A 14,244-nucleotide genomic window follows, 5' to 3' on the forward strand; every position below is an offset into this window, starting at 1 on the left:
TTGAGAATTGTTTTACACACATACAAGGGGGCACAAATGTGCACCAAAACGCTCAGTCCAAAGATAAAATATGACGCCAAGAAGAACATATTAAAAATATTAACTTATATCAAAAGCAATATGCTGTCATGGCAATACAAGATGTTGTTAAGTTTTATGTCCAAACTATAAACTATAATGGCATATCTGAGGCTGCAAATTCTCACTCCTCACATTTAGTGCTCTTCAGATCTTTGCAAGAACAAGGCGAGGCAAGAAATAATGCAATCTGTCTGGATAAGCTGCTTATGTTGTCGTCTGTCATGCTTATTGTTCCTGATACATGTAGATCACAATTAGAAGCAACACACAATCTTGTTTGCTTTTCGTTAATGACACAAAGTGGGGAATTATTTTTAAGAAAACAGCCACATATCATGACTTTAAATTCTCCACCATTTCACCAGGAAGCAAACCTTTACTTTAAGGTTTTCTAGGTCAGTCTCTAGATATGGTTTGGTTACAAAACTACTAGTTAAATCTGGGAATTGACCAGCCAACCAGCTGGTTAAATGAACATTCATTGACTTGCAGCTGATTTAACCTGTTGATCTGCTGCTGATGCTACCACGCTGGATCCTATTTTTTTCTCTTTTTTTGGTTACAGCTTGGGGGAAAAATGTGGGGGATGGCTGAAAAAGCTTGCGAGCCACTGCTCAAAAGTGTCAAAAAATAGTCAAAAACGCATCTTCAAATTGCTTGCTTGAATTGCTGACTGTTGTTAGTAATAAAGGCATTCAATTCACAATGAAATCCAACGGGGAAAAAACAAGTCCTCAAAACACTTCAGTGAAAACCCAATCAAAGAGCAGCAATGACAATGGAAAGCACCATAAAGGTGTAAAAAAATCTATAAGAGATATATTAGCAGGCAAAATAGCGCTGGATGTTCTGTAATGTTTAAATAACACATGCTTAACATAGACTGAGGCTACTTTTTTTCTTTAGTGATAGATTCAGTCTAAGATGGTGTGTGACCTTTTAGGCAGAAATGTGGAGAAAGCTGTGAAAAATGCCCTTCACAAGTTCCTACAAACTCCAAAGGGAAAAACTGTAAATGTTTGGAATTTCTGGATCATAGTTTCAACTGCTGATTACTTTTTTTGTTTTTTTTATTAATCCCTAAAATATGTTTATATTTCTGCTTTGTCCTATCATCTGTCCCAAACTACCCAAAATTTATATGTTTACAAAGATAATTAACAGAAAAGCACATTAAGAAGCAGGGAGGTGCAAATGTTTTGTTTTGTTTTTTATAAATGACTAATTAATTAACAAAACTGACAAAGTTGAAGATTAATTTTCTTTAGATTGAGTACTTAATCAATAACTAATTGTTTCAATTCCAGTTAAAGGTCAGAACTGATTTTGGAGCATCGCATAGAGCAGAGAGGGCTCAAGGAGGATACAAATCTATTACCGTTTGTCCTCCAACAATTAACACGGAAGCACATCCAATATGAGCTATTTCCTCTGAGAAGCCACAATGAACACCAGCTGGAGACGAGTTACAAAACACCTGAACGCAGGTCCATGCAATAATAAAAAACAGATTAGGTAAATTAGCTTTTCTAATTTTTCCTCCGCTGAACATTATGAAATTAGAGCACCCCAGAATGGAGTGAAATGATTGTTTCCTTGTAATTATCGCATAAGCTATTGTATGACTCAAACAAATATGATTCCATTTCAACGAGGACGGGAGTTTTTGTGTTTATACCTCCATACGTTACGCAGAAAATGAAAAATAAACATATCGGGACTGTTTTAATGGAATAATACATAAACAGTTTAATGAACGTCATCTCAAACATAAGCATGTGTGCTTTACAAGCAGAAGCTGTTTAATAAAACACAAATGTCAAGACTTGTCCTTTTCATTTGCTTAACATGTTTAATCTTTATAGGTCCATATATTCTGGTTTCACTGTATAAATGTCATGAGGGGAAAAAAAAGATAAGATCTTTAGCCTTATGATTTAAATCTATCAAAGATAATGCTGAGAACTTGGCTTAAAACATTTTGTTCTACTCAGAATATTTCTGTCAGAGGAGATGCTGTTAAACTGTTAAATGTTATAACCTTTTGTGTCTCTCTCACTCTTGCAACATGTATGCATGGCCCCTTTAACCACCGCTAACCGTTCTCCACTTCCTACACACTCGCATCTCCACTGGTCAGTGTTGTTCTGACCTGCGTGACAATAACACCATATATCAGCGCTTTCTCACATTGCTGGAAGCTGGGAGAGGATTTCAGAGTAAGGCCACTGGGGGTCACATTTACATTTTATATGTTAGGCAGTTAGCTGACGCGTTTGTGCTGAATGACTAACAATGAGCCCAACAGCACGTTGAGCTTCAATTTCTGAGATGCCAACAGTACAATCTAAAAGCAAAAGGATGGAGGATGTAGCTGTACTGGCAGCTAAAAGATAATGGTACCGGTTCAGAGACACAGAAAGTCGGCAGCACAAAGTTAGAGCGGCAGTAGTGGCATTGTACGTTTTTCAGGCAGTAGACTGAGGTTAATGTCCCATTGGGTCCTTTTTTTCACTTGCAGATGTGTTTGATTTTCACTTGGTTTCATTTTAACCCACTTTCACAGGTTTTCGCACCAAAATCCACTTGGTTACAGTAAGGAAATGGTTGTAGTTTTCGGGTTAAATATGATCCTTCATAGTAGTAATCCCTTGCACTGAAAACAGATAAGGTGGGAGTACGATCTCAATCATGCCACAACCTGGTGCATCAAGCTACAGACACCAAAGAACACTTTGCATATAAACGAGCCACGCCGGCGGCTTTGACAAAATGGGTGAGTCACCCAGCTAAGCAATATCAGTCACTGGTTCCCACTGTCTGAAACAGCCCATTGAAGGTTTCCTGAAAAGAAGTAGGTGGCATAAACTGACCTTATTTTAGACCTGATTTTTGTGTGGGACCATTTCAAAGTTCCTCTTTCACTACCTAATTTTGTTTTCACTTGAATGTTTGGATAGATTTAAGCATCAAAACTACTTGGTTTGTGTCAAGAAAAGATCACAGTTTAGGTTAAAATATAGCTTTTCACAAAGTTGAATGCAAATGGTGACCCGGTGAGAAAAGTGTCTGTCAGCTGCAAAGAAAAATCTAGGACAGCAGCTTAATGATGCTGGTGGAGAAAAAAAAAAAACAAGGGTGCTTTAAGTGTGAAACAGACAGCTAGCTTGAAGTTTAGCTAGCCAAAAGCTGTCAACCCATGAAGGAGATGCTATGCACAGAGACACCAATATGCACAAAAAATTGCAAATTTGTAAAAGTTTTTGGTAATGCAAAATGGAAACAGTGTAACAGTGTAACTTTTAAACAGCAGTCATTATATAAAGTAACAAGTTACTGCTGTTTTTATGTTATCCAACAGAAACTTCTCCCTAAACAAATATTTAAGTTGCCTTAAGCAAGGCACTTCCGTCCTCCTACCTGCTGAGTCATTGTAAGCAGTTCAAGAGCTGTTGCTAAAAATAACTACAGTACTGAGCAGTGGACAAAATAGCTAACTGGAATATATATGACTACAAGTATTGCTATATGATACATTATGCTGTGTTTTTATGTATACAATGCATAGGTGCCAGTGCAAGGCTGAGCGAGACAGCCACATCTCTTTCAGATTCATTGTTATTCTTTAGAATCGGATCTGTTGCTTGGTACGTGTAAGGCTGGTGGATTGTTCCTCGATGATGTGTTTCGCTGTGTGTAACTTAGCGCACCTGAATGTGAATCGAGGAAGGCTTGCAACTGACGGTGAGTCATCATCGCCATGGTGTTAAGCCTCCCGTTCCCGGGGGAACAAGGTTACCGTCTCTACACCAATGGGGATTTTTATTTTTACATTTGAAAAGCAAACCAGGGCCCAGCTCACAACAATCCTCCATTGCCCGTCTCTCCTCTCCCCCTCCTCCTCTTCCATAACTGAGCTGCATCACACACACAAACCCAGCAGACGCTACACACACATCGCCTCATTTTAGAGCACCACGTCCTTATCTATGTCTGTGTGATATTCAATATGTTTCACATATCAAAATACAAACCTATGCAGATGAGATGGAGGGGACAATATCACAAACTCAGTAAAAGCCTGTGCTCTGTCATTTGCTGCAGAAAACCACATACTACAGCAGCGGTCTATTTTCTGGAGTTGAAAGCGTACAATACAGTACCAACTATTTAGAAACCCAAAGCCCTGCAAACCTTAAAGCAGCAGTTGGGGAATGCACTAACTGGCCTTCTTTACAAAAGGGGAGATGACTGATATCACACTCCTGTCTTTATTGTCTGTGCGAGTTTAAACTTGGCTCAGCTATGCAAAAGTGTAAGCAAAATGTGTAATTAAACACGTTATTTGCTTGTACAACCCAGAGTAAAAAAATATTTCCATTAGAAATCAATCCTCCCATCAAATTTTCAATTACCAGATTAATTAAAATGTTTAAAAAATGCCCCAAAATTGTCATGAGTACTATTTATAACTTCTCACTAACAGGGTCCTTATTCGTTGAGTTCTGCCTTCGTCAAAAGTCAAAAATATTCATATTTTTTCTCAAAGGATTACTAAAATTATTATTTAAATCTTTAATTATCAAAATAGTGCGCACCTGAGATTTCCTTTTTGTTGATCAACTAATCACTGCAGCTCTTTCTGTTTCTCTGGATGAATAACTACAGAAGGGATGCTACCGAGACAGTCTTGGCACTGACTTACAAAAAAGAAATGAAAAACAGGGGGAAGCAGCAAGGCTGGCTCTCTCTTAAGTTATGAAATATTCCTCCCAGCACCTCTACAGCTCAGTCTTTAGCCATTTTTTAACTCATTTGCTAAACTACATCTTGAGAAACAGTTTTAACCAACCATAACTTCTATGCGGCACCTCCACTAGCTGGCAATTTGTTCATTCTAATAGCCGCTCCTAAAATGGCAATTTCTTCATTTCGTTTTGTGTGTGGATTAAACAAACTAGATTCAACATGTTGCTAACTTTGCTTTAGAGTCAATCTAGCCGTTCCATATTAGATAATACCCTCTGGCCTCCATCTTCATACTAAATGCCCGTGAGATTGGTATTGCTCTTTCCATCTACCTCTCAGGGCGAATGTGTATGTCTGCATTTGTTAAACTCTTCTTTGAAACCTGATTGATTTCCCTTACAGGAATAATATGTAATCAACTCAATGAGCAGCCTACAGCATGCAAACAGCTCTAGGACTATAAGGTATCAAAGTGGTGCCAAAGGTATTTTTTTCTCTGTGTTAATTCATAAGTTTTCTTTAAAAGATGTCCTCAGTGTTCTTTTAATAAAGAAACAAGGGATTCTCCTTGATATTCTGAGGACAGCTGTAATTATGTTTTCAAGAAATCCTGTTTTATTCTGGTATAGTGGTCGACTCTATGCATAGCAACACCTACTGGCTTCCAGCAGCCATGGCTTCAGAGAAGAAGCAAATCAGAGGGGTAATTTGTCAAATTAACAGCTGATTTGTACTGCTTACCATGTTTCTATTTAGGGCAAACCTTTAGTTTAAGCTCGCTGTCAGTAAGGCAAAAAATTGAAATTTAAACTCCACGACTGGATTTTTTTTTTTTTTATCTTCTTATGTTTTTTCCCCCTTAAGCACCAAATATTTTCCAGAGAGATGTGTGTCCACCGAAACCTTGAAGTGCACAAACTACTGGTCTAACACTGCAGTAAATGAACAAGACTTTTTCTATCTGAAAACCAATATGACTCCTTCAACTTCTCAAACCTATTGGAAGTAAAGCAGACATGGTATCATTTTCTTCTGCATTCTTCTAGGTAAAAAGCACCAAGCTGTCACAAAGGCCCCACGATTATGATCTTATACAAAAGCAGCTGTTTTGGGTCTTCACAAGACAGACATAACCATTATTTGTCTATTTTCGAGACTGTGGTTTATGCTTGCATCTTTATTTAAAAAGTGCAACCCACAACACAGGCCTGTGATGAAACTTTCAGAAAGAGGTTACCAGTAGTTACGTGTGATGTTGCACCAATGTTCGGCAATCACATGCAGAGAAAAACCTATTGTTAGAAGAAGAAGAGATACCAATTTTCTTGCTGGCAGTGCCTCGGTGTAGCCGAATGCAGAAATGGTTGACTCGGTGGTTACAAAGCTTTACTGGAAATGTCTGACTCGCTAACTGAAGAAGTTCACACATTTTTTTTTTTCCTAAGAGGTGTTATGAAGGCATTTTGGGAAATTCGGGAAATCAATAACTTAACTGAAAGAAGATGTAGTGGGTTAAAGCAAAGTGGAAGTAGTCTGCAACTTTTTTTTTTCCCATTTGAGCACAAAGTCAGTCCCAGAAATGATGAACAATGTCTGAGTATGTGTCTGAGTATGTGTAGGTGGAAGTTTTCAATAAAAAACAGAAGAAAGAAAAAAAAAAGAAATGGTGAGTTGTGTTTCTCAGCCACTTACAAACATGCCTTGAGTCTTACTGTGCCACCAACATCCCCAAAAGAGGACACAGAGTGGTGGTTTAAGACCCTTGAAAACAGGTTGTTTTAAGAGAATGCCCCTTATGACTTGAAAAGTTCCAGCTATAAATATTAACTTAGGCTTCTTCAGCAGCACATACTAGCCACCATAACTATGAATAACACATTTCATATCATATGACTTTTAAAAAAAAAATTTTCTATATGTTTTTTTACTTTAAACGTTTTATTCTGATTTCAATTACATGTTACTGCAGTGCCGTCAAGGACCACTAGAGGGCTGTGGCCTGCATTTTTGGCATCATTGTTTTAGGGCAGCGGTCCCTAACCTTTTTTGCGCCACGGTTTAATGTCAGACAATATTTTCACGGACCGGCCTTTAAGGTGTCGCAGATAAATACAACAAATGATATGACTAAGAAAAAAACTGTGGTATTTTGTCACGAATTCACTGTGTAATTGTGTAACTTTATTAGCAGCGTCCTCCTGAAACGCACCAACAACATTGAGAGTAACATCCTCCTCTTTGCCCCTTACTACTCTCTGGTCACTGTGGTAACACGTAACTATTTCAAAATAAGACACACAACTACAACACGGGAAAAGACCCAGGGAAACCGAGTTAATGATAAAAGCCTTAAAAACCATAAATTTCACACCCGAGCCTCAACCCTCGCGGCCAGGTACCAAACTATTCACGGACCCATACCGGTCCGTGGCCCGGGGGTTGGGGATTGCTGTTTTAGGGCATGACTATGTTGTGACATGATGTGAATCTTTCTGTATAACCAAGGAGGGACCTTGGTTTCTTATTCAGATCCACTCCTCGGTTGTGATGTCCAGTTAAAAAAAAAAAATCCACAGCACCAACGTGGTTATGAAAAAAAAGAGTTCAACTTCAAAACTCAATTCCACAAAATCACTGATGATGGGTGATGTCACGGTAGCTACCATACATTCAGTTTATGGGTTTTCCCAAAGAACACTGCCTATTATTTCTTTTATTCCATGAACGTGTTTATATCCAGATTTGTAGTCAGAAAACGTGACAAAATTATGATTTTTAAGTGTCATAAATGTCATTTTACCATAATAGACTACAGAGTTGCTCAGAGAATAGTGAGTGATTTCAGAAAAAGGCTGTTCACTCAAAAATGACCTGACAATTAAAAAAAACAATGTGCAGACAGAACTGTCACAAATAAATGCTTCTTACTTAAAATACAACATAATTAAAATATTCAGTTGACACGTACTATATGAGGTATGTGGATAATCATTGGTTATTAACAAAGGAGTGTGTGTGTTCTTACTGTATCTCTTTGGTCCATCTTCGAGGCAGAAGGAAAGCGTGAGAGTGGCATCCTCTTCAAAAAACTCTGTCGCAAAGGCATCCCACCACAAACTGTCGCTTTCCTGTTAGGGAACAAACAAAGTCAAAGGTCAAAAAGACAGGTATACCACTTCCTGCCCATTTAAAAATACTGTTTAACAGTTTTTAACAATAGCCACAGATTTAAGATCATCACCATCTAATGTACTGTGTGAAATCTTGTGTTCTCAATGGCCCACGGGTTGCTTCAGTTGGGTATGAAATTCTTCATTTTCTTCTACTATTTAATAACCCAGTGAATTTCCTTTATCCCGGTTGTTGTGCTTGTGCTATTGCATTTTTTTACATAAATTCAATATTGATTTATTCTGATAAGACAAAGATATTGTGACCATGCGGGCTTTTCCATGAGACAAGATAAACACGAACATAGTTTGTTTTTATCACATGTGAATTCATGAGTGTTCCCTTTACTGTATTCATTCAAATGAAACTCAGAAGCTTTATGAAAGTTTACAGTTTGGGCTGTAAAATGGTTTAAATACAACACATTACAGTGTGGATCAAGAATGGAAAAGAATTAAAAATTAAAAATATGTCAATAAGATAGTAGTCAGGAATGCTTTTTTACTAAAAAAAGAGAATTCTAAAAGATGAGATGTGATGGCCTGAGAATTTAACACAAGTTGATGTGAAGCCAAAATATGGTAACACTCTTTACTTTTCTTAAGCAAAGACTTTGGGAGAGCCCTGCCTGAGGCTTCTACAAGACTGAATTACAAGCTAAAGTGTAACAGCTTTAAGATTGACTTCTCTTTTTAACTTTCACAGCAGGTCACGATAAGTTGGCCATAAGAGCACTGCTGACAATAATAATGCTTTATGTGGATTTTTTAATTACTTTTTAAAACATATAAATAAACAAATGTAAGAGATTTACTTAAAACTGTTAACCTCTTAGTATTGAGTAACATTAACAGTAATGGATACAGTAGCAGCAGGCCAACAGTCATAATAACAGTATCACTAGTAATTACAACCACATAATAAATGCAAAAAAAGTACTATTAGTAGTAGCTTAAGCAGTGATGCTTTTTTTTAAAGCATTAATACTAATATACTAATAAAAGCATTTAAAGGTGCAACTGGAGTTTCCAAATTCTTGAATGTCAATATTTTTTATGACCATCTGTATTTGTCAACACAGCCTAATTCTTTTAGGCAGGTTTTCTTGTAATTTTTTTTAAGGTATTCCTTAGGGACAGTTTTCCAGGCTTCTTGAACATCCCAAAGCTTTTCTTTGATGTCGGCTGCTTTTTGTTCTATTTCCTATCAACGTGATGCCACACTGCTTCAATAATGTTGAGGTCCAGGCTCTGGGGAGGATAATCCATGACTGATAGTGCTCCATTTTATATTTTTAATCAGGTATGTTTTTACTGCACTTGCAGTGTGTTTGGGATCATTGTCATATTGAAAAATGAAGCCAGCGCCAGTCAAATGCTTTCTAAATCATATTCAAAATCTTCTCCGTGTTTATAGTTCCATCCGTCTTGACAAGATCCCCAACAGCACTGGCTGAAACCATGATAAAGCCTCCACCATGCTATACACTCAGTGTTGTACTTTTGTCTTGACCTGATCTGTGCATACTGACGACAATTAGAACAAAAAATTTCACATTTGAATTCCTCGCTCCCTAAGATCTGTTCCCACTGATTTTCAGCACAGTTCTTGTGAAATATGCCATACCTCAGTCTTTTCTCCCTGTTTCCTTCCTTAGGAATGCTTTCTTGACAGCCACCCTTCCACCATTGTTTGCTGGATTTTTTTCCTATTTCCTGTGATTTTTAGATACTGTTCATCTGTTGTGACACTAGAGTTCTCCTATTTCCTTAGAGGGCACACTGCACACCATGCTGATGTATGTCAGTTTTTCCAACTGATAACTTTAGTTAGCTAGTGCAAAAATACTATTTTACGTCTATCAGACTGTGCTTTCTTATGGATTTTTCAATATCGATTTTCAACTTAAGAAATTGGAACAAAATTAATATAAACCTTCAGAAGGTCTGGAGAACTATTGCTGAAGACCACGTTAAAAAAGTACAATAAAGTCAGGCTCATTGGAAGCAAAATATAAAAAGACTTATGCTTAGTAGTGTACTTGTATTAGACTTAGAATAAGTATTAGTGTTAGTATTAATATTACAATTATTAGTAACAGTAGTAGTGTTATCCATTTCTGTTGTAACTGCAATAGAATTTATTTTCCCACAGTGAATCTGTGAAGAAACACAATCATGCAAATCTCTTTGCCCTGAAATTACTCCTCTAACAGCCATTTGCCCTCTTCCCCCTCCTCACAAAAAGCCCTGATAATGTCGGCGGGGCATCCTCCACCCCTGTCCCCCTCCCTCTTCCACATGCCGACGTCCAATTGATGCTAATTTCCTCTGACACGTTATGACAGATCACCACGTTTCATTCTGCGCCGGGCTGAGGGATGGCAAGCACTTCCCAGATGTTGACAATTAGCGTTGTCACCATCGAGCAGTGTCAAGCCCAATAAGAGGTGACTGGAGCGCCCCACAGGTCAGCGCTACTCATACGCAGTGAATCTGACGCAAAGAGAGAGACATGTGGTGTGGAGGACCTGAAGCTAACCCTCATGCAGCAGGTCAATCAATAGGTGATCATGAGTTTGTGGGGAGGTCTTTTGGATGGCAAACCAATCAGCTGGGCTGGCTACAGGCTGAACTGAGACTACACAATAAAATACTTTCAGTGGAGTGGAGTACTAACACTTATGAGCCATGCATTTCGGAACACTAAGACTTACCACTTATCAAAGGTTAAGAAAAGGTGAACTCTTAAGTAGTAGGTTTGAAAGGAAATATTTTTTAATAAATTATTGCAAAATTATATCCTAGTGAACCTGATTTATACACGAAAAAAGACCTAGCATTACTGTAATAATTAAGTCTTCTTTGTATGCTATCATATGCTTTCCCTAGACCCACTAAGACAGTGCAACTCATCCTGACCTTCTCTATACTTCTCCATCAACACTCTCAAAGCAAAAATCGCATCTGTAGTGTTCTTTCTCTGCATGAAGCCATGCTGCTCGCTGATCATCACCTCTCTCCTTAACGTAGCTTCAACAACTCTTTCCCATATCTTCATGGCGTAGCTCATCAACTTTATCCTTCTATAGTTTTACTACAGCTCTGCACATCACTCTTGTGCTGGAAATTTTTGCACTAACGCGCTTCTTCTCCATTTCTCAGGCGTCCTCTCAGTCTCATAGACTGTGTTAAACAAAACCACTGCTCTTACTCCTGGACATCTTCATATCTCCATCTGGACCAATCGCCTTTCCACTCTTCATCTTCTTCTATAATTCAACAGTTTTTCAAACAGAAGCCTCCCTTTTGTTCAAATAACAACATCGCTAACAGATATTGGTGGAAACACTGATAAGATATCATTAATCCTTAATGATCTTAAATCACTGAATATTTGTTCCATAAAAAAGAGTGAATTAACAATCCCAGTTTCTCAGAGTCCACAATTAAGTCTTCAAAATGTATTCATCTATACAACAGTCCAAGACTGTGTGAATGTAGACTGGGTTTAAACATTATAGGGAACACAACAAGTGAAGTTTCTTAAAAGCAAATGCAAAAATCAGGCACCAGGTGACACCTAAAAGAAAACTGAATGTACAGTGATCCTGTAAAGCATTCCACATTCTTCTGGAATATTTACTCCTTTAGATCATTTTTGCTGTGCTGAATCAACAGACATGGCTTACTTTTCATGTCCTGTTGTGTGTGTTTATTTTAGAAATATTATCTTTAATTCCACAAATGGCATCTACTTACCTTAATAAAATATCTATTAATTTGACTTATTAACCCTATTACGAGTGAGCTTGAAGTTAACGATGTAGCAAACACCACCACAACCAACCACTTCTTTACTGAGAATACTTTAGAGAATGAGAGTCCGAGTGCTGAACCTCCTTTTCCCTTATGACTCCTACTGTCTTTCTTTCATATATTTTCAGAGGTGTTTAAAGCTCCACTGCTGCAGAATAAAGATCTGCCCCTGTTGGAGGCATCATAATGTTTCAGGGTAACATCATAACCACAAATAAAAGTCCTCTACTTTTGTCATGCATTATTCCCCCAAATCTGAATCTATGCAAGACCCAATTGTCTTACATTATACCGAAAAGCTGGAGGCTGCAAATATTTAGCCTTTTTTAATAATTAGAAAAAAAATTAATTGAATTATTTAAAAAATGAAAGGAACATTTTAATGCAAATTTTACAAACTGGGCACAGCAGTTCAGGACCTCTCAACATTGATACAAATGTACTACATGGTAGTGCTGCAGGTTTCATTAAAAACTGCATCAGCTGTGCCAGAACCATCAACTTTGACAGGAATCCGTTGACTTGTAATTACAGCTCTCCCATTGGGTCAATCAGAGTAATTGTTTGCACTCGGCCAGTGCTAAAATACATCAGTCACTTTCAACGTAAAACTGTAAGACAAAGTGATATAAGAATAAATTACAAGATTTTTCCTGAGTGCATCCCTGGGATAGAATGTGTTGCATGGAAGCCAATGTGTGTATTTCACATTGGCGAGAATTAGCAGACAGCACTGAGTCTTCTCTTTAAAAAAAAACCCTTCTTCTTGAAAATCTTTGCTTGAACTGGAAGATATGGTGGTCAAACACGCACCGCTGACTAGCCACTGGGAATGAAGTGCATGAGCTGTCGTGTGCATCTGTGTGTGTGTCTGACTGACTGTGTCATACTGTGCGAATCAGCAGGTGTGAACAGCCGGCATGTGTGTGGTGTCATGTGAATACATCTATTTCAGAGGGCCAGACGGAGAAGAGCGACACACACCAGGCAGAAAAAGACAAAGAGAGAAGGAGACCGCCTTTCGTGCTACTCAGCATTCAGATTGAGTTCAACCCATAATCCAGTACCATGAGGGGGCGGGCACTCCTGGGATTGACAGTCAAGTGAAGGGTGAACAATATGCTCACCCTCTACACTTGCTCACCACTTCTCAAAGATCCTGCTCTGCATATTCATTTTTTACACTTTTACAAAAAATTTTAAAAAATGATCATGTTATTCAATCTGGCACTGTGCCAGATATACAACAGCTATATGTAGTTTTAAAGCATAACGATGCATTCACTTTTGTTATATCCGAGTTAAAATAGAGTGCACTATTTTTTTTTTTATGTTTTGTAATTTACTGGGCAAAAATTTGACTAAATTTAGTTCAGTTCAATGTTATTTAGGCACTTTAATATTGAGAGTTCCCCCAACAATCACACAGTCCCCTATGAACAACCACTTGGCAAAAGCGGGGAGGAAAAACCCACTTTTATTGGGAAGAGCCCTCTGCCCCTTTGTGGGGAAAAAACCCATCCTAAATATGCACGCTTATGAAACTAACTAAAACAAACTGTAAATGTTGAAGAAATATCTTTAGTTTTTCTCTGAGGCAATGTGGTCAGATTATTTAAAACAAGCAACATAAGGGTGCATATGTGTTTTGACACTGAATTAACTGGCTCCACATACCCCTATATCTTACTATAACAAGGTATAGCAACTCTGTCTGTCTGTGTCTTTGTGTGTTTATTTGTTTCTTTGTCCACAAACTCCTCCTAGACCATTAGGTGTTGAGCAACCAAACTTTGTTTACAGGTACATGTAAGGCCCCTGAAAATCCTTAACTATATCATATATCATGATGTCATTTTATTGCATAGCAATCTCCTAGCAACAAGGTAAAATTGATCATTCTTTTAGCATTTATGCACATATAATAACTTATAAAAGCATTACATCATTGTTTTTTCACAACTGTAACATTACTTTATATCCACAGAAGTTTAATTATATTATGATGCCCTCATGTTGTCTTGCACCCACCCAGCAGCTGGCTAAAATTACCTGTTTTTAGCCTTTATGTATCTAAAACAACTTATGAAAGCCTGTCTCGCAATGGTTTACATTTTTATGTATATATGTATTTTATGTATATATTTTATAGTTTATAAAATCTTAGAAGCCCAGAGTGATTCTTTTCTGAAGCTGTAAGCCATGAGCTCAAGGGCTATACTGTACACTGTTTTTAAGAACTTAGCTTAAAGACATGCTAGATATGAGAAGCTCTAGTAAAATACCATAAAAGCAAAAATTAAATAGTTTTTGGGGCTCAATATATATTCAAACAACAAAGGACACATCATTGCAGCATTTTAAAAAGATGACAGTCTCATTCATTACAATTCTGAGACACAGGGTTGTTTAGTAATCACTTGAA

General features: G+C 37.7%; 1 protein-coding gene across 6 annotated transcripts in view; it reads right to left on the reverse strand.

Annotated features, from left to right (window-relative positions):
- ldb2a (LIM domain binding 2a) overlaps positions 1–14,244 on the reverse strand; it is a 99,618-nt gene that overhangs the window by 66,069 nt on the left and 19,305 nt on the right. For all 6 annotated transcript variants that reach the window (XM_025910091.1, XM_003443346.5, XM_005467245.4 and 3 more), the window contains exon 2: positions 7,856–7,958. In XM_025910091.1, coding sequence (XP_025765876.1) covers positions 7,856–7,958 — 103 coding nt within the window. The remainder of the gene's footprint in view (positions 1–7,855; positions 7,959–14,244) is intronic.

The sequence above is a fragment of the Oreochromis niloticus genome, linkage group LG2 (genome assembly GCF_001858045.2).
Source record: "Oreochromis niloticus isolate F11D_XX linkage group LG2, O_niloticus_UMD_NMBU, whole genome shotgun sequence".
NCBI classification, from domain to species: domain Eukaryota; kingdom Metazoa; phylum Chordata; class Actinopteri; order Cichliformes; family Cichlidae; genus Oreochromis; species Oreochromis niloticus.